We start from the raw sequence: 27,473 nt of genomic DNA, 5'->3' as shown, positions 1-27,473 counted from the left end.
TTACCCACCTATACTGGCATAACCTACTGGGCATCCCTTATTGTAAGTTTTATTTAATGGTTTTGCTTTATTGCCTCATATTTTACAATAATTTCCAGAATGAACTTTGAAATGTTCTGTGTTTCTCTGTCAGTACACCATTGGATTTCTGTCTGTTGCTGCGCATAATAAACTTCACCTGCGTGTGGTACGTACATATAATGTGCTGAAATCTGTGGGTGATAACATTTTGTCAAATTGTTTCTAATACTCATTTTTGTGCAATTTTAAACACTATAAGCTGTCAAAAAATATAGCAGCAGTTCAGATACCATCATTTTTGTGAGTTTTTGTGAGCATAAAGCCATCTGTTTTCAGTCATCTGTTGTTTGAATAAATACTGCAAGCAGGGCTACGGGGTAAAAGGCCAATATGATTTTTTTTGGTCCCTAAACACCATAGCACCACAAATCAATACAGCACTTTCCTATCCTATCTGCCTTTTGTAGTTTTTATATTTACATGATTTTTAATGAGAACCGTAACTTTTCAGAAAAATAGTATGTTGCTCCAATATCAATTGTGGCTTTTTGCCAATACTGCGTTCAGGGTGATTTATACATGTAAGTGTACACCATTACCATATTTTACCTTTCACATGTCAGCTTTTCTTCCTGTAGGTGAAAGCCTCTCTGTTAATGAATGTGATCAGTGCCATTACTGCAGGGATAGCCATTGTTCTGATATCCATGAGATAGGACTCATTTCCGATCGAAGCTATCGCTATAACTATCGCTCCATTTCGGTAAGGTACTAATCATATACAATGTGCAATACTATAATAATGTGATCTGTTTTAGTTTGTTTTTAGTGTTTAATTGCTGTTTTATTTATTTGAATAGTCCATTTACTACTTATAGAAACTCATTTTTACTGACAAAGATTGTGCTGGTCAAGCTTTTCCATACACTTACAATGAACTTCATGCCTCAAAATGGCATTAAAGTCATCATCATAAAAGTATTATAAAAATGACAAAGTAGTCCATGCGACTTGTGTGCTACTGTATATGTTCCAAGTGGTCGAAAGCCTAGGGATGATGCATGGTGTGCATTACATGATTGTACTGCACGATGTGGAGGCAAAGAACCACCTGATGTGAAGTGCATTCAAATTGTTTAATGCACAGCTAGCCATGCATTATCCCACTTATACCATCGTTGCATGCCAACACAGAATAGTTAAAGCTGTCATTGGTGTTTGAAGCGCAAAATTTGACTGGAAGGGTTAAAATTGCAGTTATTTTCATCATCTACACAGTAAAAAACGTTGGGTTATTTGTGTAACCCAACCGTTGGGTTACACATATTGGGTCAATATGTTGGGTTATTTTCCAAAAATATTGGGTCATTTTTAAAATCGTTGGGTAATTTCTAGAAATAACCCGACTGTTGGGTTAAATAGCCTGCGGTTTCTGCAGCGACGGTTCAAATTTTAACGGTCCAGTGACAGACAGTCAACACAGGAGCTGCTGCTGCATCCTGATTATGAAAGGTAAGTCATATAGTTTTTATGTATATATAACATTAAGTATTGTGTACTGAGACGTTGAATATAATTATTCTAAATTTGAATTTTATATTTTTTAAAAACGAAGTTCCCTTTAGACCGTTTTAATGATCTCCGGGAAGTGAGATCGATTGGAAATTAATCCTAGCTATCGCCGTTAGGTCGCTAGCAGTAATAAAGTAATTAATTATAACATTATACTAGCGAAACCGTTTACTACCAGTTACCTACTACAATAAACTAAGTAAGCCTTAGTCTGAAATCACTATCTAGCATTAACTTACGCCTGTTTTACGGTATTCGTGATAGCAAATGTCTTAAAGGGACTTTAAGCTGTCACAGCTGAAGCAGTGCTCCAGACTGGTAACGTACTTTTTTCGTACAGGTGCGACTACAATTGTCACTAAATGCGGAACGAAAGAGCTCTACTCATTTGAACCGTAGTGCACGGACCATTTATCAGCTCGGCCCAGCGGCGCGAGCTCAGACATCGGTCACACGACACCACAACAGCGCTGTGAGGTGCAGTGAGAAGCGTTTGAATTCGCTGAAATCTCCGAGATGAAAGAAAGATGAAAAAGTGCAGATATTCCCAACAACATTGAAATGGGAAACATTGTGCAACAAATAAACGATTAGTTCATGATTAGTTAAAGAAAGTTGATGTTTTCCAATACACAGATTACCTTGATTTACTGTAGTAACAAGTTTTTAAGGACTAGTTTACTTTTCTGAAAATATTTATTTTTTTCTGCTTCATTCTAACACAGAAAGGAGTAAATGAAAGTATTAAGCTGCTGGATGACAATGGTTCTCAACTCTGGTCCTGGACAGTGTACAGTAGTACACATTTTGGATGTCTTCCTTATCTGGCACCGGTCTTGGAGTCCCTCTACTAACAAGTTGGTAAGTTGAATAATGATTAGAGATACCAAATGTGCAGTGCTGGGGCTACTAGAGATCCAGGTACTGATAATTACTTGTTTTTTTTTTTTTTTTCCAGCTGTCTTCCGTAATTTCATTACAGTATTTTTTTATTTCAATATAGTCTGAGCTGTTTGATGACTGACAATGATTGAGTGGCAAAAGAAAGCAAGAAGTCCTCACAGCAAAGTCGAGGAGTTCATGAGACACACACCACCTCAAAAAACTGCAGTGCGTGGAATTGATCCTCTGGAACAAAAACTATCGAAGAAATCATTAGAGAATATCCCAGACTTCACAGTTTTCTTGGAATGGTGAGTTTAATATGTATGCGCGTGACGTAGTAGTGGGAAGTTTGGATCATTTTACTAACTCGGATCTTTGAATCTCGTTCATAAAAATGAATAAATATTTTTTCAAGTCATTTTGTTAATTTCAGCAGAATGTATTTAAATGTTACATGTCAATAGCCAAATTCCCCAAACACATCAAATGTTGATCACATTTAGAATAAGAAAATAATTGCAATGCAAGGAAGAGGCCAAATTATGAGAAACAGAAACGATTAATTTATTTATCTGGGTCTTCAGGCTATGCAGTCTGTTAGTTTACCCAATCTAAGCCGTTCGTTCATCCCGTGACATCCTCATAAACTGAGCTTTGCAGTCTGTAATACCGGATAGAGAATTGATTAGTTCACGTTTCGAGTCTATCGACTTCGGGTTCGAGTCATTTCTTTCAACACGTGACAGCTACATAAGCTGAGCTATGCAATCGGTACCGGATACAGAATTGATTAGTTTATCTCTCGGGTTCGAGTCGTTCAGTTTTATGTCACGGAACTGTTGTTATCAGACTATATATATATATATATATATATATATATATATATATATAATATAGATCTTTATCAAAGTGGTTTGCCCCATCATAGATAAAGTTTAAAGCATTACCAACTCTTTAGTACCTCATCCATTTGGAAAAGAACCATCATAACAGAAATTCTTAAATTATAAATTGAAAGAAATTAAAAAGCTATAATTTGAGAACAAAAATGTAGCATGTTACTGTTAAAAAATTTGTAACTAATTTATTTGTCCAGTGCTGTCATGTGACAAAAGAATTAAAGACTCAGAAAAATCAGACCCGAAGACTCGAGAGATGAACTAATCATTTCTCTTTCCGGTACTGACAGCATAGCCTCTATGGGACTGACAGGAAGAACAAAAGACTCGGACCTGAACCCGAAGACTCAAGAGATGAACTAATCATTTCTGTTTCCAGTACAGACTCGGTAGTCCCGAGTCATATTAAAGATTCGTTCAAAATAAACGAATCATTCATGACCGACCCATCACTACAGTACAGAGAAGCAAATGGAGTGCATAATTGGATGTTTTTAAATAAACATTGACAAAAAACTATAAAAGTTTTAGGGCTGGACGATATAATATATATAACATTGATAGAAGTGATCACCCGGACTTATATTGTCGTTATATAAAGCGTTCACAGGCAAATTCGTTTTTTGTTGAAATCAGGCTCATATAAATATCAGGAAACAGGATTCCTGTTAAGGAATCTGGATCTTTGTTAAGTTGTAAGGAACACTATATTGAGTCCAACCTTTAGTTTAAACTGATCGTTTGAACTAATCGTTTGTTTTACTCACGTTTTCGCAGTTTCCCCTATTAAATCCAGTCACGCAACAGCTCTTCGGCGGGAAAGTGACGTCAGTGCATACCCTCTATATGTAAGGGGTGTCTTATTTTGGAAAATTGTTTTGGCTGTGTCTAAGTGCATATGAAATTAGGTTCACACACGTGTGGTATAGTTGAAAACTGTTTTTTTCTTGTCTTTCAAAGATGATCCCGGAGAAATGGCCTGACATCCTTCCATCATCGCCATACCTCACAAATGGAAAAATGGTGTGTCCAACATATGCTGAAATGAAGCGCAGCTTAAATGACATTTGGCCTGTAAGTAAAAGCAACACTATCAAATCAATTTTGATAAATTACACTGCTCTTCAGCTCATGTTCATCCAAAAAAAGAAAATTCTGTCATGATTACTCACCCTCATGTCGTTCCAAACCTGTAAGACTTTCGCTCATCTTCAGAACACAAAAGAAGATCTTTTAGATGAAATCTGAGAGATTTCTGTCCCTCCATTGACATTCTACACAACTACCACTTTCAAGCCCCAGAAAGGTAGTAAAGACTTCATTAAAGTAATCCATGTGACTCCAGTGGTTTAACCTCAATTTTATGAACCGACTATGTGCTTTGTGCAAAAATACATAATTGTTGCATTCACGCTCTTGTCGTCTGCTCTCGCATTAACACAACACACATGCGTCGAGGTGCTCTCGTGAACATGCGTTTGAGTTTAATATGTTGTAAATAAAGTGATAAATTAGGGTTAAGGGATAGAATATACTCGTGTCACTTCATAAAATTGAGGTTGAACCACTGGAGTAACATGTATTACCTTTATTACCTGGTGTTTGCTACCGTTCTGGGGATTAAAAGTGATAGTTGTGTAGCTGTCAATGGAGGGACAGAAATTTGTAAGACTCATCAAAAAGACCTTTATTTGTGTTCCGAAGATGAACGAAAGTCTTACAGGTTTGGAAAGACATGAGGGCGAGTAATTATTGACCGATTTTACATTTTTGGGTGAACTAACCATTTAACAGCAGGTGTAATGACTAATTAGAGTGACCATAATTTAATTCAATACAGCACTGCTTTGATGTAACTTTTTTATAATTTAACACTGTTGATGTTGTTACAGTGCATGCCCAACTGAACATTATTTATTCTTTTAAGGTTGGAGACAAGTGAGAAACAGTGAGACAAGCCCGGATCCACATGACTTGATGTGTTTCAAAAATGTTTTACATCTATGACAAACTATTTCAAGACCTCTGCACCCATTTTGGGAGTTTTTGTAGCATGCAATATCTGGAGGAGGTCCTGCCTCATTAAGAACTTTGATCATCATCATCATTAGGTCCAGTAGTCAACATATGTATTTGTAGTTTTATTACTCAAGGTATGTTTACACTAACACATCAATGCATTCAGTGTACAGTGAAGACCTTTTAATAAAGTTGTGATTAGGATTTATTGTTATTAATTTGTGTATTCTGTCTATATTTGTATAGGTTATTGAATTAAATGTATAGGTTATTAGTTCTAAATTTAGTGTTCATTTTTAATTTTTGTGTGCTGTATGCTGTACAATTGTATGTATGCTATGTGCATTTTTGTGTAGGTTTTGAATGTGTACTGTTTGTACATAGGTTTTGAATTTATTATGTGTGTTGTATGTACACTTGTGCATTTTGAATTTGTACACAATTATGTATATTTACATTAAATGCTAGACTCCCCAATACATAGTTTGTAAATGAAAAATATATTTGTTGAAACATATGTATTGTTTATACAAATAAACAATCTGTATTTGAAAACAATGTGTATTTTATTTATTAAAATAAGGTCATAAATAAAAATAAATATTTTTAACTCAACTGTTGGGTTATTTTAACCCAACTGGAGTTTAACCCAATGCATTGGGTTAAAATAACCCACAGTTGGGAAGGTGCTATACCAATCCACAGTTGGGTTATTCGTTGGGTTATTTTTAACCCAACATTTTTAAGTGAGTATATGACTCATTAGATCAGCATTTGGCGGGCTTTAAATCACACACAGAGATAAAGAAGTGTGGTAAGATTACATTTATTTGATTGAATTATAACATTTATTTGAAATTATTCGAATTACCTGTGCAGCGTCACTCTCTCTATTAACAATGAAGCTGTGACTTACAAAAGCAGAGTTGTTACCCCCTCGTTGCAGAGTAATTTCATGTAGCAATTCAGCAGCTAAGTTAATTTATTTTTAAAAGTCACAGGGCAGCATTGATTACAAGTTTCTGTGCTCCTGAATGTTTCTGTGTATGCACAGCGCAATCTCCGATATGTGTGCGAGTGATGTGTGTCCGTGTGTGATTAAACTGACTGGAACTATGCATTACAAGGTTTGAACGCACACCTTCCAGCCAATCAGAATCGGTTATTCTGACAGACCATGGTATAATATAACTTTTAGAATATACTTTTACACACCCAATTCAATATAATTTATCTGATATTATTTGTGAAACTACTTTCATATGATCATGTTGAATATTTGTTTAGAGATATTTAAACTGGGGATCAATGGAATATTGCTGGTGTTCTCCATTCTTCAGTTCATCATCTCCATCTGTATCTCAGGATTTGCCTGCAAAGCCACCAGCAACAGAGATTCTACAGTGGTCAATGTGGCACTAAACAGGTAAATGATTTACAACATGCTTCATTGTAAACTACATCCTTTTTTCTACTGCTAAATTGTTGAATTGGTTGACAGTGGACTTTAATTTCATTGTTTATCAAAATACAACATATAAAACAGTCTTTATGGTGTGTGGATCTTGTTAGTCTCTTATGTACTAACATATCTTGTCTGAAACTTCCCAGGGATACTGAGTCAGAGTGAGGAGATTGTACAATTCAGACATTGCAAGGAATTAATATCTCTTATTTTTTGCTTCTAAGCAAGCTATTTTTTATTTATTTTTTATTTTCAATCTGTTAATCTTTGTGTAATGTTTTTTGACAAAGGACTTGTGTGTCTCTGGTGTGTCTTTTTTTTGTTTTAACCTAAAATAAAAATAAAATAAAGTGAAAACTACAAAAATACATATATTAAATTTAATGTCTAACCAAGTTAAAACCAGGTTTCAGTTAATGAACAATGCTGTCTCTGTTCATGACAAGAAAATGCATCATTGGTAAATGTTTTTGGTCAGTTCATCCTCTATATCTGGTCTCAGTATTTGAAAAGCCACCTGCAACCAGTGTCCGATGTTTCACTAAACAAATTAAATTATTTTGGTAGCGGTGTTGTGACATCCATAACGATGGCAGGCAATGTTACCTATTATCTACAGTATGCAGTGTAAAACCTCAGGAGTGTATAGTACATTAATGCAGTCTGATCATGTCAGATAAAGAATCTCTCCACAATACTGTCGACAAGAGCAAAGAACAAACAACTAGCAGACTGGAAAGGAAATATAAAGCCTCCACACTGGTAAACAGCCTGGTACCTCACTGGTGTGAAACTATGGCATTCTGCATGCCCTACAAAGGCTAAAGACCTTAACTCGCTAGAGTGTGGAACTGAGAAAAATGACGTTAAAAGATTTTTTGTTATCCAGCCAAATTAATTGTAGGACACTGGAAATCTGGCAATTAGATATTTTAGTAATGAAAATGATCTATATAAAAAAATCTTGAGCTCTAACTTGACATTTGACCACTATTTTAAAACAACTGCCCAGCTAGCAGGGAACGTTCTCAGAACTTTCGCTAACATTCCCTACAAGTTTGGTTAATGTTCTAAAGAAAACATTTGAATGTAATGTTTACCGAACATTTTAAGGATGTTTTCTCATTTTAAAAAATGTTCCTATAACGTTATATGAAAACTAAGATATAACATTTTAACTGCAACATTCAAAAGATGTTTTGGGAATGTTTCTGAAATAACAAGTTGTACTATGATCTCAAAATATCATTGTCCCTATGTTTCATTATAACGAAAGAAGAGCGTTCTCTCTGTCACGTTAGGAAAACGTTTTGAGGATATCATTGAGAGATGAGATGTTGAATGTTCTTTATAAAACGTTCTTTTAATGTGACGAGTTAACACAATTATAACATTTTATTTGCAACATTTTGAGAATATTTTGGGAATGTTGTTAAAGTTAAAGTTTGTACAATGATCTCAAAATAACGTTGTCTTAATGTTTTGTCATAACAAAAGAAGAACGTTCTCTCTGTCACGTTTGGAAAATGTTTTGAGGATATCATTGAGAGATGAGATGTTTATTGTTCTTTATAAAACGTTCTTCTAATGTGACGAGTTAACACAATTAGAACATTTTACTTGCAACATTTTGAGCATATTTTGGGAATGTTGTTAAAGTTAAAGTTTGTACAATGATCTCAATATAACATTGTCCCAATGTTTCATAAAAACAAAAGAGGAACATTCTCTCTGTCACATTAGGAAAATGTTTTGAGGATATCATTGAGAGATGAGATGTTGAATGTTCTTCATAAAACGTTCTTCTAATGTGACGAGTTAACACAATTATAACATTTTACCTGCAACATTTTGAGCATATTTTGGGAATGTTGTTTAAGTTAAAGTTTGTACAATGATCTCAAAATAACGTTGTCTTAATGTTTTGTCATAACAAAAGAAGAACATTCTCTCTGTCACATTAGGAAAATGTTTTGAGGATATCATTGAGAGATGAGATGTTGAATGTTCTTCATAAAACGTTCTTCTAATGTGACGAGTTAACACAATTAGAACATTTTATTTGCAACATTTTGAGAATATTTTGGGAATGTTGCTAAAGTTAAAGTTTGTACAATGATCTCAAAATAACGTTGTCTTAATGTTTTGTCATAACAAAAGAAGAACGTTCTCTCTGTCACGTTAGGAAAATGTTTTGAGGATATCATTGAGAGATGAGATGTTGAATGTTCTTCATAAAACGTTCTTCTAATGTGACGAGTTAACACAATTAGAACATTTTACTTGCAACATTTTGAGCATATTTTGGGAATGTTGTTAAAGTTAAAGTTTGGACAATGATCTTAAAATAACATTGTCCCAATGTTTCATGATAACAAAAGAAGAACATTCTCTCTGTCACATTAGGAAAATGTTTTGAGGATATCATTGAGAGATGAGATGTTTATTGTTCTTTATAAAACGTTCTTCTAATGTGACGAGTTAACACAATTAGAACATTTTATTTGCAACATTTTGAGAATATTTTGGGAATGTTGTTTAAGTTAAAGTTTGTACAATGATCTCAAAATAACGTTGTCTTAATGTTTTGTCATAACAAAAGAAGAACATTCTCTCTGTCACATTAGGAAAATGTTTTGAGGATATCATTGAGAGATGAGATGTTGAATGTTCTTTATAAAACGTTCTTCTAATGTGACGAGTTAACACAATTATAACATTTTACCTGCAACATTTTGAGCATATTTTGGGAATGTTGTTTAAGTTAAAGTTTGTGATCTCAAAATAACGTTGTCTTAATGTTTTGTCATAACAAAAGAAGAACATTCTCTCTGTCACATTTGTAGAATGTTTTGAGGATATTGAGAGATGAGATGTTTATTGTTCTTTATAAAATGTTCTTCTAATGTGACGAGTTAACACAATTAGAACATTTTACCTGCAACATTTTGAGCATATTTTGGGAATGTTGTTAAAGTTAAAGTTTGTACAATGATCTCAATATAACATTGTCCCAATGTTTCATGATAACAAAAGAAGAACATTCTACTTGCAACATTTTGAGCATATTTTGGGAATGTTGTTAAAGTTAAAGTTTGTACAATGATCTCAATATAACATTGTCCCAATGTTTTGTCATAACAAAAGAAGAACATTCTCTCTGTCACATTAGGAAAATGTTTTGAGGATATCATTGAGAGATGAGATGTTGAATGTTCTTTATAAAACGTTCTTGTAATGTGACGAGTTAACACAATTAGAACATTTTAATTGCAACATTTTAAGGATGTTTTGAGGATGTTGTTGAGATAACAGATTATATAATGTTCTCAGTAAAACATTGGCACAATGTTCCATAATAACAGAGGAGGAACATTATCAAATCAACGTTCGTAAAATGTTTTGAGTATATCACTGAGACCTGAGATGATGAGTGTTTTTAAAAAAAATTCTTGTAATGTGACGTGTTAACAAAACTAGAACATTTTAAATGTAACATTTAGCAATCAAACTACACAATTATTGTTAAATTGAGCTTGCTGGTCAGACAGCAGGCCAACAGGGTTCACAATGGAACATATGGTGCGTTTAAGTCCTCCTGGGAAGTTTGTATTCATGAGGTTTTACAATTTTGTTTAATGTTTTAAATTAATGAAGCCACTGTAAACTTTATCATCACATATTATACTGTTACATATTAATGCTATCATATTTTGTGCAGGCATTAGCTTACTTCATTGTCACTGCTGAATACCTAAGTATAGTGGTATCCCACAATGTTTCCCACTGACACACCCCTAACTCTTCAAGATCGGGGTTAAAGAAAATCCTGAGCTTCCTACTCATATTCTCATCATTGTGGTGGCGTTCAACTTGTAAATACGATCTTTATGACATGACTTGAATGCACCGATAGCTCTAGCTTAATTAGGGACAATCCATACAAACACTCTTTGCTAAAATACATTACAGACTGTCACAGTAAGAAGTTATTCGTCCTGTATCAACGCTAAAGGCCTAACCACTGCAGTCAACACCTTGGAGTATCCATGCTGTTAAATAAAAGTCTGTAGACAAGGGTTAGGGTTAGGGTTAACCTTAACCCTTAATTTCTAACCCAGACCCGGTTTCACAGAGTTTAGATTAAGCCAGGATTAGGCCTTAGTGCATTTAATTAGCTTTTAAAAATGTGCCTTAGAAAAAAGAAAAAGAAACATTACTGGTGTGCATCTTGAGACAAAACAATGGCACTGACATATTTTAAGATATGTCAGTGCAAGTTGCTTTCAGGTAAAACAGCTCAAACGTGCATTTTAGTCTGGGACTACAGGCTTAAACCTTGCCTGTGAAATCTGGGGTATATGTTGCAACTTGTATAGAATTATGCCAATGTTACCAAAGTGTTGTGTTGGACAGAGGATTTACCCTAAACCAACAGGTTGTGTAACTGTGCCACACAGGGTGAAAAGCAAGTTGACATTATTAGGCATAAGAGTGTTTCTAAAGGAAAGGTCAATATTTTGTTAAAGTGCAAAAGGATCATTATGCGTCACATGAATGTAACTCTAATGTTACCATGATACCAATCCATTAGTTTTTCATGTAGGTAGGTATACAGAATTGTATATGAATAGCCTACATATGCAATGTTTGCTCTGTTTAATATATAATATGTTTGCTCTTTTAAACTGCTGTTTGGCAGAGCAGTGGTAAATATATGTTGTTATACATGGTATATATTATTTGTGTAATTTATTATTATTATTTATATGTTATTGTAAGTTTTTTTTTTTTGATCATGCACTGCAATGAAGACACCATTTAACCAATTGATTAAATATAACAGCCAGCTTACAAATACAACTAAATAAATAGCCGTGCACATTTTTTTCATATTCTTTCTTTTAAAACATGTAATCTTTTCCTGTAATTGCAATGTTACCACATTATTGGCTGTCTCTTCGAGTTGTTTTGAGCATGATTGGCTATTCAGACTGTCATCCAGGAATCTGGCCAATGGCAGCTATGCGCGCCTTTTACTGGTCAAGTTTGAAGTTTGAATATTCGTCTGTTAGAGTGAGAGTGTGTGTGTGTGCGCTGCTGCTGCTGCTCGGTATCTTCAGTACTAGCCTCCTTCGGTTCTGTGGCTTTTACATTGTTTAAAACATGGATTATTTTGCATCGTACTGTTACATTTTTATTTTGAGCGAGTTGCGGGATGTAAATGGACAACGAATTTTAACAACGTACGTGTAACGGACATATTGCAATCTGCGGAAGGTAAATAACTTTATTTTATATAAAAATACATTCTGCTACATCAAAATATAGTGTGTTAAATTGAGAAGCTAATTTTAAATGCGACTAGAGCAATATCGATATTATGTCAATGTTTCAGGCTGCATGTGTAACGTTAGGCTAAATATTGTCAGCTAAGTTAGTTTTTGATAAAAATAAATAAAAATAAACCTCAGCATAGTCTGAGCTTTACAATGATTGAACTGAGAACATTGTGTCTTTATACAGAGAGGAACTCGAACCACACTATGAAAACTAGGCTTTTGAATGACCGCGGGATATCGGCCTAATACCGTGAAAATGATGAGTCATCATCATAATATGTTTTTGAGCTGGTGAGTAAAAATTTGCAAGCTTTTTATGTCTCTTTTAGTAAGTAAATACAAATAGCTAATAATATTGCTGTATGTGTGTGTTTCCCATTATCCAGGAATTTTGGGAATAAATTATCCAGCCACATGATCTTCAGTTGCGGTGAGTATTGTCATAGTAAAATACACGTGAAATAGAGGCAGAACATGTAAACTCTGCTCAAAGGCACACTGGTCCAAACCCTCCAGTCAAAATTGTACCTGTCTTCTTGATATGAGTTTTTTATGGGCCTAGCTGACCCAAACATAAATGTCCTTTCAAAATGAAATTATTTTCAAACCTGTATGACTTCTGTGAAACACAAGAATGTTGGGAATAAAACAACATTGGAACCCATTTTATGGAAAAAAACAAAACAGCGAAGTCATTTCTCAAGATATCTTAATTAAGGTTGTACAAAATAAATTCATACAGTTTTGGAACAACATGGAGTACTGGTAAATAACGAGAGAACTCTATTTTTTGGATGAGCTGTTCTTTTTAGGACATGTTCCCAGGGTCCTTTGCTAAATTAACCATGTTTTTTATTATAGTAAAGTGTAGAAACAATGTTTTTATGGTGGATTGATTACAATAATTTATTGCCATTTAGTTAGTGTAGCAAAACCATGGTTAATGTATAAGGGTTCTCCAGATTTATATAGCCTAACACTTAAGGAAAACATAAAAAATGGTCCTATGTCACCCAGATCAATAGTCTGTTAACACACATTAACATTGTCCCAATGTTTCATGATAACAAAAGAAGAACATTCTACTTGCAACATTTTGAGCATATTTTGGGAATGTTGCTAAAGTTAAAGTTGTACAACGATCTCAATATAACATTGTCCCAATGTTTCATGATAACAAAAGAAGAACATTCTCTCTGTCACGTTAGGGAAATGTTTTGAGGATATCATTGAGAGATGAGATGTTGAATGTTCTTCATAAAACGTTCTTCTAATGTGACAAGTTAACACAATTAGAACATTTTACTTGCAACATTTTGAAAAAATAAAATAAAATAAACCTCAGCATAGGAGCTTTACAATGAGTGAACTGAGAACATTGTGTCTTTATACTAGGGCTGGGCGATATGGCTGAAAACTGTATCACGATATAAGTGTTTCATATCGGTCGATATCGATAATTATTGAATTTTTTTATAACATATTTAAAATAAGGACCAGTCCAGGAGACAAATATATTACATTTAAAGATTTTTTTATTTTAAACTTAACCTACCTCTGATTATAATCCCATCAGTTATAAAGGCAGAAATGTCAACACAACCATGGAAAACTCAGAAGTCTAAAATCACAATGAACACTTAACAATTATCTCTTAACATTAAGGTGCAAAATTAAAGAATACGTAAGAAATGCTTTATAAAGGGGTGGGCGATATGGCAAAAATATAATATTACGATTTCTTTCAGGAAAATCACGATTCACGATTTTATCACAATTCTTTTTTATGTTGGTTTTAATATTTTGTGACTGAGCATTACAACCAAACTAATGTCCATATTTTAAAAACAAAGCCTTAGGTAACAAAATATATAATAAAAAAGAATGGCAGACAGGGGCGAGGATAAAAAATGTTCTCATTATTTTCTTTGTTATTAAATATTAAGATCAAAGATACACATTACACATACACAACTTAATATACAAATTAAATAAACAGTGCTTTATGTTTCCAGCTACAGTAGGTGTGTTTAACAGTAGCATTGCAGAAAGTAATTAAATGAACAAATATGAAAATAAAACAAAACAGACTTCACTGTATAAATTATAGATTGATACTTATTAAAGCTATTAATAAAGTTATTAGTCAAGAGCAGTGAGTGATTTTCTCTTTACATTTTGTTGTTTTATTAACATTAAAGGGATAGTTCTCCTAAAAATTCAAATTTTTATAATTTACTCTCTCACGTTGTTTTAAACTCGAATAAGTTTCTTTCTTCTGTTGAAAATAAAAGTTATTTGGAAGAATGACCAGCAGTTGATGTACCCCAGTGACTTCCATAGTATATTTTTCTCCTGTGGAAGTCAATGGGGACCAGCTACTGTTTGGATACCCACATTCTTCAAAATATTAATATTAGAAAATATTAGAAGGCAATTAATACAGGTTTGGAACAACATTAGAGTGCGTAAATAATGAGATTTTTTATTTTTGGGTGAACTATCCCTTTAAGGACAAGCGGCAGCGTGTTTACTATACTGTCTCTTTAAGAGCTGCGCGCGACGCGTCTATTATACACGCATTTGACAAGCAGATTTTCTCTAAATTTTCTCAAGTTTGCTTTCACTTTAGACATATCCGACTAGTTTATGTAAACCTTGTGTGTATATAACAGTATTAGCACAATAAGACTCGAAAGATAACTTAGTCCAGTATTCAGGCGCTGGTAGACAGGCTTTCAGTGCATGTGAGCTTCACATGTATGCGCTGAGAGACGCACACGTTAGAACAGCGCACCAGCATATGATGTCTATGCGCACCAGTACGCGAATAACAGAGAAACTGACGACGGTCTTGCATAATCTGCAGACGACATTGGTCAGACTACGGTCAGACTTGAAGTCAGGCGAGCTGACTTTTCCTGTTTTATCTAGGTACTAGAGAGTGAGTGCCTTTGTTCATGCAATCAAACTTGCTTTGCTGGTTTCTTCCGACGAAAAAATAAATAAATTATCGAACGTTTTATCGAACGCATTTTTTATTGATATTGATTACGTGTCTATCGCGATACATATCGTTATCGTTTTATCGCCCAGCCCTACTTTATACATAACATAAATGTCCTTTCAAAATGAAATTATTTTCAAACCTGTATGACTTACTTCTCTGAAACACAAGAATGTTGGGAATTAAACAACATTGGAACCCATTTTATGAAAAAAAAAAAAAAAAACAGTGAAGTCATTTCTCAAGATATCTTAATTAAGGTTATACAAAATAAATTCATACAGTTTTGGAACAACATGGAGTACCGGTAAATAACGAGAGAACTCTATTTTTTGGATGAGCTGTTCTTTTTAGGACATGTTCCCAGGGTCCTTTGCTAAATTAACCATGTTTTTTATTATAGTAAAGTGTAGAAACAATATTTTTATGGTGGATTGATTACAATAATTTATTACCATTTAGTTAGTGTAGCAAAACCATGGTTAATGTTAGTAAGGGTTCTCCAGATTTATATAGCCTAACACTTAAGGAAAACATAAAAAATGGTCCTATGTCACCCAGATCAATAGTCTGTTAACACACATTAACACACTTTTTACATTTTCTTAAGATCAAGCATTGGACCAATGTTTACGGAGCAGAACAGGCACCAACAGAGAAACAAGTCCATCACTACTAGTAAGTATCCACTGCATTTTATAAAACCGTAGTCAATTTTAAACGCACAATGCACTCCAAAATAAAAATGATCTATTTTTTTCTCCCTCGTGCCAGATTTATATCTGTCCCAGATTTATATCTGACTTTCTTTCCACAGAGATTTTTAGAAAAATTATCATTAAAGAGAATCATATAAAGAGAAATGTGGGAGGAGCTTGAATTTATTGCCTAGCCCTGTTTGTTTGAACCGCGAGAGCCGTCAAAGCTTATGCTACTCCTATGTCATGCACCGACAAGAGCCTTTTATAGTCAACACGTCGGACGCAAGCAACTTGCAGTTTTGCCCCCACCAACAACGCATAGTATTGCATACAACGGTGCGTCGCGTATCAAAAACTGGGACGACACATTTTTCTACTCATAGACGCATATGGCGGCTGAAGCGTAGCGATGCGTAGCCTTGCAGGCGCATATGCGTATCGATGCGTTGACTAACTCTTTGGGCGTAATTTGACTTGCATATGGCTGTCTGCTGGAAGCTAGTTATTTAAGTCGATAAAATTATAAATATGGTAGGGCTGGGGGAATTAACACGTTAATCTTCGCGATTAATTTGAGATGCTTAACGAGTTTACAAAAAAAATGCAATTAACGCAGCACTTTTTTTGCCTCATTTTAATGACTTCCTGTTGCGGAAAAGGCTGCAAAATATGCCGTCCCGCCCCTCCGTGTTTGGCGATCAGGTTTTTTTCTCGCGCAGCTTTCATGACCGGGTCTTTTCCGCTCCGCGCTCTCCATTCCGTGTGTGTGTGTCGGCGCACTGACACACACACACAACACTGAGCAAACATTGAGCTCTTTGCTCAATGTTCTGCTCCGTGTTTGCGCTGCGCGTTCTGCTCTGTCGTTAACGGCCCAAACGCTCCAATCATGTACCGATCATGCACTGGAAAAGCAAAGTCAAATAACGTGAAATTTCTCAGTAGTAGACTTCTGTGAAATAGCCCTACTGAGCTGGTATAGTCATGCTGACAACAATGGTAAAATTACCTGCTCTGATCACATGCTCTTGTAATAATAGCTTTGTAGGACTATGTTTTATTTTGATAATTAGAAAAAAAAAATTATAATAATAAATTGTTACATTTATTATGTTGATTGATTATTGAAAATAATAATATATTGATATATTGATGTTTAATATTATTTTAATACAGGGCTATTTTCTGTTCCTTTTTTTCCTTTTTGTTGTTTAGGTTATTCTAAGTTTAAATATTGATGATTACAAGCTTGGGGGAAATGCAATTAATTGCATTTAATTACAGCAAATTGTGTAAATAATCAGTTACTTTTTTTAATCGATTCCCAGCCCTAAAATATAAAATATGGATATGTTTCTTACACAAACGCATCACTTCGCTTCACCTTTCGCCTTTATTAACCTGCCAGAGCCGTGTGGAGTACTTTTATCATGGATGGATGCATTTTTATGGACTTGTCAAAAAAATCCCACAGGGAGCTACAGAATAAGAAATCTTTGAAGTCCACTTTTTTACTATCTGTTTCTATCAGTAAAATTACAGTTTTTTTTATTCTCTCAGAATTGTGAGGCAAGAACACACAATTGCAAGAAAATATCAGAATTGTGAGCTGTCTTTTTTACTCCCCTCAGAATTCACCCTTCGAGGGAGTTTGATTGACAGGTATTTTTTACATTTTTCTAAAAAAATTACACAAATTAAACGTTGAGACTTTGTTTCAACTTTCATATCAAAAGTAACCTGCTCTGTCTTGTCTCTGCGTTTAAACGTTTCAGCGTTTTTTTCTGTGATCCGCAATGTATTTTTTAGGGATGCACCGATTGATCGGCTGGTGACCGGAATTGGCCGATTTTCACGTGATCGGCGACCGGCCGGTCAGTCTGACAAATGCCGATTTTATGCCGGTCAAATGCACTCGGGCGCCGCATGATTATTAACATCGCGCAACATCAGAATCACACGTGCACACGGAACACACATGTAGGAAACCTCGTGAATTACGTCCGTTCAGACCGCAAGTGCGTATTTTTTTTCAGCGTGCATGTTAATCGATGAGTGCTTTCACAACGGGAGCGGGAGCAGCGCGTGAGCGTCTCAAGCAGGAGCGTCGCGAGCAGTGAAGCGCGTGTTTCGGCGCCGAGTCTATTTGCTGCACTGCTCACGCTCAATTAAAGGGAAAGCACACTTTTGATGGACAAAATAGCCTAAATAGGATTTCACAAAAAAGCGCCCAAAATGCACAGAATTTGCGTGTTTTAACAAGAACTGGAATAGACTATGTCAGAAAAGAAAACGAAGACTAATATTTATAGAAAATGTACCCATTTAAACTTGTTTTATTATTCAGTTTGTACAAGTGATTGCAATAGGCCTGTGTGTGAGTGCTTTGATAAATATCTTTATACTGCAAGGCTATTTATTTTTTATTTATATATTATTTTATTGCCATTCCCTGTTTTCATACAGACGTTTAGTTTGATAAATACATATAAAAAAAATTATTGGATATTGAATGTGAAAAGGAAATGGTTCTTCCATAACACTGCACTTTAGATGTTTGAATTACCCACACCTGGAGTAATTTATATAGTTCTATTTTATAGTGTTTATCTGTTCAAAAAAATATGTACTATGCAAATTGTAAAATGTTCTATTACAGAAAAGATATAAAATAAATATTTGTGTGTGCTGTAAAGTGGTTAGAAAAAATGAAATCGGAATCGGCTAATATCGGTATCGGCAGGTCAAACTTAATGAAAAATCGGAAATCGGAATCGGCCCAGAAAATTGTAATCGGTGCATCTCTAGTATTTTTCATTGCGTGACAACATGATGTGTGGCGTGAGAGCGCCATGGCTTGTTGGACATAGCAACAGTAACTAAAGGGGGCGGGTCTTTGCAAATTGCATTAACCATGGCTGCCTGTTAATTATCACTGGACTACTTTGCTCTCGCATCTCCCAAAAGTTAATTTTTTTTTGTTTTCTTGATTCCATTTGAATGGTTTAATTAAATTGCTATAACCAATTATTTAAAATGTAATGATTTAAGCAAAACGTTCTTCAAAGGTTAAACCAAACTTTTATTTGACGGATTGCCGTGTAGACCTTTGAGTTTCTCTGTGTTTTATGATATGATGATAGTTTTTCTCAAATGAAGCTAAAATGCTGCTGAAGTGACTCTCAGAGCAGCTGTATTGATGAAGTGCATTAATGTTCTCATATAGAAACGACAGCAAAAAAAAAAAAAGCCAGAATTGCTTTTTTTTCTCAGGTTTTACTAATTTATCCTGTGATTCTGACTTTCAAACGGCCAATTGCGAGTTTATATCTCGCACTTCTGAGAAAAAAAAGTTTGAATTGTGATTCGCAATTACCTTTTTTAAAAATTGTATTCCATGGCGGAAACAAGCTTTCATATGCACAGACAGTAGCTCACATTTAACATGCAGATTGTGCGCACACAGAAACCTACTGGAGCACAAAAAGTTAGTGTCAACACTGTCCTGTGATTTCTCAATAAGAAACAGAAGTTATAGCATATTTTTCTTTCTGCTTTTGAAGTAACTAAAACTTTCAGCTTAGCTAATAGCAAAGAGACGATTCACAGGTATGATTAAATCACACTAGAAATTGTTCTATCTCAAATGCAGTACTACTTTATCTGTATCTGATTTAAAACAAGCAGAAATCTGTAAGAAATGTAACAATCCATAGACAATATAACTGATGAAAATGAGCTGTTACATCAGAGCAAAAGCATCGTGGGCAGTGCTGTGACATGCTGCAGCTGTGCTCAAGGCTACCTGAGTTCGAGGTTCACACTTCTCAAGCCAAGTTTGTAGTTTGTTAAAATAATTTAGCCTCTAGTTGTGTTATTAAAGGGATACTCCACTTTTTTGGAAATAGGCTCATTTTACAACTCCCCCAGAGTTAAACAGTTGAGTTTTACCGTTTTCGAATCCATTCAGCCGAGTTTCTGATATTTGGAAGAATATCAGTAACCAGACAGTTTCTGGTCTCATTGACTTCCATAGTAGGAAAAAATATATACTATGGAAGTCAATGAGACCAGAAACTGTCTGGTTACTGATATTCTTCTAAATATCAGAAACTCGGCTGAATGGATTAGAAAACGGTAAAACTCAACTGTTTAACTCTGGGGGAGTTATAAAATGAGCCTATTTCCAAAAAAAGTGGAGTATCCCTTTAACATGTATATAATGGATTAAGTATATGTTTTAAATTACAGAAACAAAATAGATACTCATAAGGTATCATATTTATACTTTTAAATAAACTAATCTAATTAATTTCTGATTAATAATTAGGCTGGCTAATTTTGAAAGTTTTCAAAGTCAATATTGCTTGTGATCTTAATGTGTAATATGTATTTGTATTATTTTTGTTTACACTGTTGCATGATCTTCTTTTATAGGCTATGAGGAAAAACTCTACCATGCACACAGAGAATGGAGCTCAATTCTGCTAACTGGGATAGCAGCTGAAAAAGAAGAAGAGAAGAACAGTAGAACACCTATTAATGCAGATGACTTTATTCTTTTTCTACAAGAACCAAGACAACCAAAGACTGATGATGAGCGCTCTGAGCAAACAGCAGTCAAGACGTGTGATTGCACATTGGACTTTACTGAGTTCTTCATTTAATGTTGGGCATCTACTGTACGCAGAACTTCTAATAATTTATGTGAATGCCATTCATAAACCTGTTAGATTTTTGTTTTATTTTAGAGATTAATAAAATTGTATGTTTTAACAATGTTATAGCTAAGCATTTTTTATGTTTAAGAGAACATTTTGGGAACAAAAATAAAACTTCCCACTAAAAAATTTATAAGAATGTTAAGTAGTATTTTTAAGAGTATTTTTAGAGAATGTTATCCTAACTTTTAGAAGAACGTTCTAAGAACAAAAATAAAACTTCCTGCTAAAAACTTTATAAGAATAAAGGGATAATGTTCTAAAAATGTTATGATTAAACATTTATAGAAGGTCATCATCACAAAACATTTTTAGAGAACATGTTCTTAGAGAATGTTATCCTACCTTTTAGGAGAAATAATGTTCTAACAATATTATTATTAAACATTTTTATAATGTTGTAAAAAAAAATGTTATCTGAACTTTTAAAAGAACATTCTGGGAACAAAAATAAAAACACCCCCTGAAAACTTTCTAAGAACGTTAGAGAATAATGTTGTAAGAATGGTACACCTAAACATTTTAATAATGTTTTTAAATAATGTTATCCGAACATTTAAAAGAACATTCTGGGAACAAAAATAAAACTATCCGCTTACAACATTATAAGAACGTTAGAGAATAATGTTATTAGAATGTTATTACTAAACATTTTAATAATGTTTTTAGAAAATGTTCTCTAAACATTTAAAAAAACATTCTGGGAACAAAAATAAAACTACCCGCTGAAAACGTTCTATGAACATTAGAGAATAATGTTATAAGAACGTTATTACTAAACATTTTAATAATGTTTTAAAAAAAATGTTATCCGAACATTTATAAGAACATTCTGGGAACAAAAATAAAACTACACGCTAAAAACATTATAAGAACGTCAGAGAATAATGTTATAAAAATGTTACTACTAAACATTTTAATAATGTTTTTAGAAAATGTTCTCTAAACATTTAAAAAAACATTCTGGGAACACAAATAAAACTACCCGCTGAAAACGTTCTGAGAAAATTAGAGAATAATGTTAAAAGAATGTTACTACTAAACATTTTAATAATGTTTTTAAAGAATGTTCTCCAAACTTTTAAAAGAACATTCTGGGAACAAAACTAAAACTAGCCGCTGAAAACTTTCTAAGAACGTTAGAGAATAATGTTAAAAGAATGTTACTACTAAACATTTTAATAATGTTTTTAAAGAATGTTCTCCAAACTTTTAAAAGAACATTCTGAGAACAAAACTAAAACTAGCCGCTGAAAACATTTATAGAACAATACATGCTAATGTTCTTAGAACATTTTTAGAACAAAAAATTTCTAGCTGGGTGTACTCTGCCTTTGTATTGTCTGCAAAAAGTGAGAAGCCACACCAAGACAAATGGCAGTAAATTCCACATTATCAATATTTGGTTGCTGATCACCATTTACAAAATCATTACAGTAACACCTGTATAAAATCTAATGATCATGGCATTTATTTTGGCTGATTTACAATTGCTTTGTTATATAGAGCAGTTTTATAGCCTATTCATGGGATAGCTGACTAGCCTATTTATGTTATAGGCTGCTAGCTATAGCTAAATGAAGTAGATTGCGATCTATCTAATTTGTTTGTCTATGCATCTTTTGTGTTACGCAGTTTCTTACCTTGACCTTAAAGGGGTGGTTCAGGATTTTGGACATCGGACCTCATTTCCAAGTTAGCCTGGGTGTTATTTATCAGTGGAGACAGTTTTAAAAAATGTTCACCCAGTCCTTCCAGTTGCATAGTTCGCCGGTGCTAGGCTAGCGCGAGTCAATGGTAACTGCTAGCCTGCCATTAAAACAGTTTTACCCACTCCACGACCAAAAGCAAATAAATTATAGCGCCAGACTATCGATGTAAATGTCTGTTGAGAGAATGTCTGTTTACCCTTTCATCGCATTGCAATAGTTATACTTTGTTCCCTGTATTTATTAGCACAGTCTACAGCAGCGGCGGAGTGATATTAAGTTACCTAGGCAACCGAGACTACTACTAGCTAGCTAGACGTCCAGACTGTAGTGCGCTTCTGTTCTGTGTTTTTCTGCGCAGTACTAACCGGAGCAAAGTAAAATTCCGCCGCTGCTGAGAAAATAGTTCCTGTAAATGTAATGCGATCATTGAGATGCAAGAGTAGTTTGATTTCTAACGTTATTCTCATTTACATCGATAGTCTGGCGTTATGATTTATTTGCTTTTGGTGTACTGTGGAGTGGGTAAAACTGTTTTAATGGCAGGCTAGCAGATACCGTTGACTCGCGCTAGCCTAGCACCAGCGAACTATGCAACTGGGAGGACTGGGTGAAAATTTTTGAAAACTGTCTCCACTGATAAATAACACCCAGGATAACTTGGAAATGAGGTCCGATGTCCAAAATCCTGAACCACCTCTTTAATGTCTGCATTTCAAAGCCATCTCAACCATAATTTTCCTAATGGGCCATCCTTAAACGCTATTAGTAAAAACAACCACTCAGCTATTTGGTTTACACTTTTATTCAGTGACAGATGTAGGATACAGGCTACACCGTAATTTAAACGCAGCAAGCGTTAATGGACAGTAAAACAATAGCAGATTAACCTATTTGAGCATTCCACTGGTGTTAAAGTCTTGGTTTCTCCTGTGCTTTTGGAAGTTACTGTTAAGACTCCCATTATTTTCTCGAAAAAACAACGGAGTTGACTTAAGATACTTATCCACATGATAAAGAAGGTCTTAAATGTCCCAAAAATATCAATAACTAATTTTCGACCAAAAATTAAGTTACTGCCTTTTGCCTTTGTAGGGCAGTCTACAGTATAAACAGTTAGTTGTATTGTCTATATACTGTATACAGGTATAGAGTTAATTTAAATCTAAAAATATACAAAAAATACATATATAAATATATATTTGATGGCGGATGGCTTTTGTCCTCAATCACTGGCCATTGGTTATGCCTTCATGTAGTTTTATGTATATATGTAAAGCCCTTTGAATTTTAGGAGGAAGGGCATCAACATAATCCTATAGTATAAAGCAAGCTCAAATGAATCAAGCTCCTCCTTAGCGGTTCTTCACAGACCACACACACAGATAGCTATAATAGTGATCAGTCACCCACTTCAAAAACGAAAAATATTTTATGCATCAGTAAACATCTATACGTTTTTATTATGTTTATATTTCTGTCATGACAACTCTCAGAGAGTTTGGCATGGAAATGAGTATGACCATGTTAATGTGTTTGATCTTGGCGGAATAGATCTGCTACGCTGCTGCTGTTTGTATTGCTGCTGTTGCTGTAGAGCATGAATACACGAATCACACCCGTAGCAGATCTATACAGGTGGAGCTGGAGTTTTTTTTTTTTTTTAGTAAATAAAGATTAAGTCCACAGTGCTTGTTCTCCTGCTCACTCAGAAATTTAGTCGATTTATTGTGACGCAACTAATCGAATCAGAGACTTGGTGAATGCAGTGCATTTGGACAGTAGGTTGATTGTCGTAGTAGCCTAATTTGTTCCTCAAAGGTTTCTGGGTGAGCAAGGAGTGTGAATTAAAAGGGGGTGGCAAATATAAATGGTAAAATAATTATCAGTGGGTGGCAAAAAACTAAAAGCTACACTTCATTTGCAATCTTTAAAACATAATTCTATCCATTGTATTTGGTTATTTTCTCAGGTATTGTAAAATGTCTGAAAGATTAATCTAGATTACAGATTAAATACAATAGAAATACTTGTAGTAAAATATCCTGAGTGCAGCCATTTGGTTAAGTGAGAGAATCTAGACTAGAGTATCCGTATTGTGCAGCAGTCATGGGCCCACAATTGTATATAATTGCAATAGTGAGAGGCTCACATGATCTTAAATATCGACTGGACTGAAGAGTCTCCCTCTCCTTCATGCATTTATCCTTTATTATCATTCTCTCTGCCCACTTACTCTCTCAAAGAGGGTGAAGTAAGAGGAATATCCTGTGCTCCTTGAAATAAGTATCCTGTTTAAAAGTGATTCCCTTCTCTCTGCTGTAAGTGGAATGGGAAAGAGGGAGAAACCCACAGCCTATACCATGAGACAGATTTTATTTTCTTATTTCTCATTTCTGAAAAAAACAACAACCTAGATACAGCCTAAGATCATGTTTTTAAAGAGTAAAATGGTGGAAGCTGCTAGGATCCAAATACTTGCTAAATCATGCATTATCTGAAATATTGGCTTAAATGTCTTGAGCTCATAAATTAGCCACTTGTCTGTTGGACCAGACTGATAGACAGTAAGAAAGAAAAAAGGTCAACCCTTATGTCAAACATGAATGTGAGAAGAGTTAATGACCAGAATATCACATTGTTGAAAAAAGATGAATACTGATTACTGAAAAAAACCCTGCTTTCGAGGAGTAAAATGATCCACACACACACGATTATTTTGCTTTGGACAGCTTTGCTTTGCACAGGATTATTTAGTAATATTAAATATCCTAATTCTCAGATTAGTAAAGTTTTGGTTTGTGTAAAATATTTTACACATACATATTTTAAAAAAGAAAACTTATTTTACACTAATTTAGCAAAAATTATAAATAAATGAAGATTTACATTTTGGTCCAGAAACAAAATTGCCAGTTTATTCATTCATCTCTTTTTCTGCCATAACAGCAATAACAATGTATTTATTTGAACAATACATTTAAAAACACCATTTATTTTCTCTTTTCTATCTCCTGTACTAACATATTTTCCCTTTCTCTTCCCCCCCCCCTCTCTTCTCGAGGTGTCATGCTAACCCATATCAGCAAAAAGCACCTGCTCACCATTGCTTTCATAATGACATGAATCCCTCCTGTTCATCCTTCTGTCCAACCTTCCTCTAATCTGCCTCTTTTCATTATCATTCACCCTGATACATTATAGTTTTGTGTGATCCACGGCTCTGTGCGGTGCGTGTCTCATTATGAAACAATAAAAAACAGTTTGTTTTTCACTAAGTGGCACACTTATTTCACAGTTTTAGGTCTTAGAAGTCTTGAGTGTTCCAGTCTGTATAAAATAAAGCTAACCATAATCTGGAGTCCATTTTTCTATTTGAATTAGATGAGATACAGATTCAATAATAAGAAAAAAGCATTCAGAGTTGAACTGACTCAGACACGTGGGAATGATCAGAAACACTTGCTTTACTAAGCTTCAGTTTTGTTTTTAAGTTCCCTAGTGGTTTATTAAAGAAGGTCTCATAAGGAAAACAGTATGACATTCTTTCCCTTTGCAGTCTTTCCACCAGCAAAAAGTGATAATGATGGTCCTTCATTTTACTTTGATTGGTGAAGCCTCAGAATCAGAGAGGAGTTTCATCCCTTCAAGATGTCTAGACATAACCGTGTCCTTTTTTTGTCTGCAGTCATCTATCACTCAACCTGTCTTACTTATTCATTAACACATCTTGAAACATGAAACAAAATATGCCGTTTGTGAATTCCTGTTACAAAATAAATTTTTCCACCTCAATTTCTATATGTTCCTTAATTATTTTTCACCAGCCACCAGCCTTATGTAACATACTTCTGAGTTTCTTTGCTACATAACTGCTCGTAAACATCCAAGTAACATCCAAACAATATATAAATCAATTTGCGCAAAAAAACATTGGACCTGAACTTATAAAATTAAAAAAACACACACACAAATTGGCAGCACTAACAGAAACAGTTCCAATGCACTTCATTCATTGCTTGTTTATTGGCTAAAAATAACTATTTATTTTCAGTCTAAAAAATACACTATCCATCTGTCAATAGTAGTCTACTCTGTATCATACTAAAACTTCTTTCAGCAAACCTTATAGATAAAATCATTTTAGGGCATTGTAGGTAAAGAAAAATGTGATATTAGGATACAAAAGAGTCGTCATTGATCAAAACAAGGAGTAAAAAAAAAAAAACTGTGTGAAATAGTATGCAGTGTGAGAACAGTGTGAGCATGTGGCTAATATCACAGTTCAGTTGACAAAAAAAATCCACCTTTCTTCATTTTGTTTTTGTTCTGTGGAGTTTCTCAACACTGTGAAGTCATTATTATTGTGATTTCCCGCGGATTTGGTGTGAGACTCTAACTCCTGCATGGGGTGGTGACATTATAGGTGCCGTCCTCCAGAAACTCATCTTCACTCAGGCTTATATGAAGACAGGTGTCATTCATAGGTGAAGAGAATGGGATGGTTTGCTCATAGCCCAGCGGTGTGGTCCCACCATTCACAGCTGGATGATCCTCAGGTAAGCTGCTGCAGGTACTGGATGTGGAGATGAACGCAGAGCTCTGGTCATCAGAGGGGTCGTCTCTGGATTGGGGGGATACAAGGGATTTGTCATTGGAGCGCACGCCAGAATCCTCGCTGGCCGAACATGACACGCTGTTGCCGTTGGTGTGAGAATAGAAATCCCCCGGAGAAACGGAACATAGCGTGATGTCAGGAAACGAGGAGCTGCCGCTCACGTTTGTGAATGCGTTCCCATTTACAGGTGTGGCTACAGCTGAAGATCTTGACTCCGCCTCTACACCCGGAGAGAGAGTCCTGTTCGACCGCTTGCGGTTCAGGGGCTGAGGAGGTGGGTCCAGTTTAGGGATGGTTTGTTTATACCTGCGGACACAAAAAGAAAGCCAATTTTGTAGGTCAATCGGCTTGTCTGGGTAAAATTTTTGCATAAAATTACTGACACAGAATACCATAAAAGTTTTATAGTATATTTGTCCTAACTAAGCACAATAACACAGTCCAATTTGAAAACAAATATGTGCTTTTTAACAAATACTTTACATGAAAGAATTGTTTTCATACAATCTGCTTG

General features: G+C 34.7%; 1 protein-coding gene and 3 long non-coding RNA genes across 5 annotated transcripts in view; 3 read left to right on the top strand and 1 right to left on the bottom strand.

The window, feature by feature from the left end:
* The first annotated feature begins 140 nt into the window (after positions 1 to 140).
* Positions 141 to 25,963, top strand: LOC307158371. The gene is made up of 3 exons (XR_013821221.1): positions 141 to 187; positions 660 to 784; positions 25,901 to 25,963. It is a non-coding gene; the product is annotated as an uncharacterized lncRNA (long non-coding RNA).
* Positions 1,649 to 5,386, top strand: LOC307159334. Its single transcript, XR_013821359.1, has 5 exons — positions 1,649 to 2,070; positions 2,319 to 2,454; positions 2,597 to 2,786; positions 4,338 to 4,451; positions 5,305 to 5,386. It is a non-coding gene; the product is annotated as an uncharacterized lncRNA (long non-coding RNA).
* LOC307159370 lies at positions 11,928 to 21,623 on the top strand. The gene is made up of 5 exons (XR_013821367.1): positions 11,928 to 12,141; positions 12,388 to 12,494; positions 12,590 to 12,633; positions 15,821 to 15,888; positions 20,349 to 21,623. It is a non-coding gene; the product is annotated as an uncharacterized lncRNA (long non-coding RNA).
* The window catches only part of LOC307158366 (carboxyl-terminal PDZ ligand of neuronal nitric oxide synthase protein), a 48,264-nt gene continuing 45,492 nt past the window's right edge, over positions 24,702 to 27,473 (bottom strand). Inside the window, exon 11 of one of the 2 annotated variants that reach the window (XM_079870863.1) lies at positions 24,702 to 27,265. In XM_079870863.1, coding sequence (XP_079726989.1) covers positions 26,737 to 27,265 — 529 coding nt within the window. In that variant the 3' untranslated portion in view covers positions 24,702 to 26,736. The remainder of the gene's footprint in view (positions 27,266 to 27,473) is intronic. The other variant, XR_013821219.1, reaches the window with a different exon arrangement.

Source organism: Squalius cephalus, assembly GCF_949319135.1.
Source record: "Squalius cephalus genome assembly, chromosome: 5".
NCBI classification, from domain to species: domain Eukaryota; kingdom Metazoa; phylum Chordata; class Actinopteri; order Cypriniformes; family Leuciscidae; genus Squalius; species Squalius cephalus.
The sequence above is the reverse complement of the archived record's forward strand: the minus strand, read 5'-3'. Positions and strand labels throughout refer to the sequence as shown.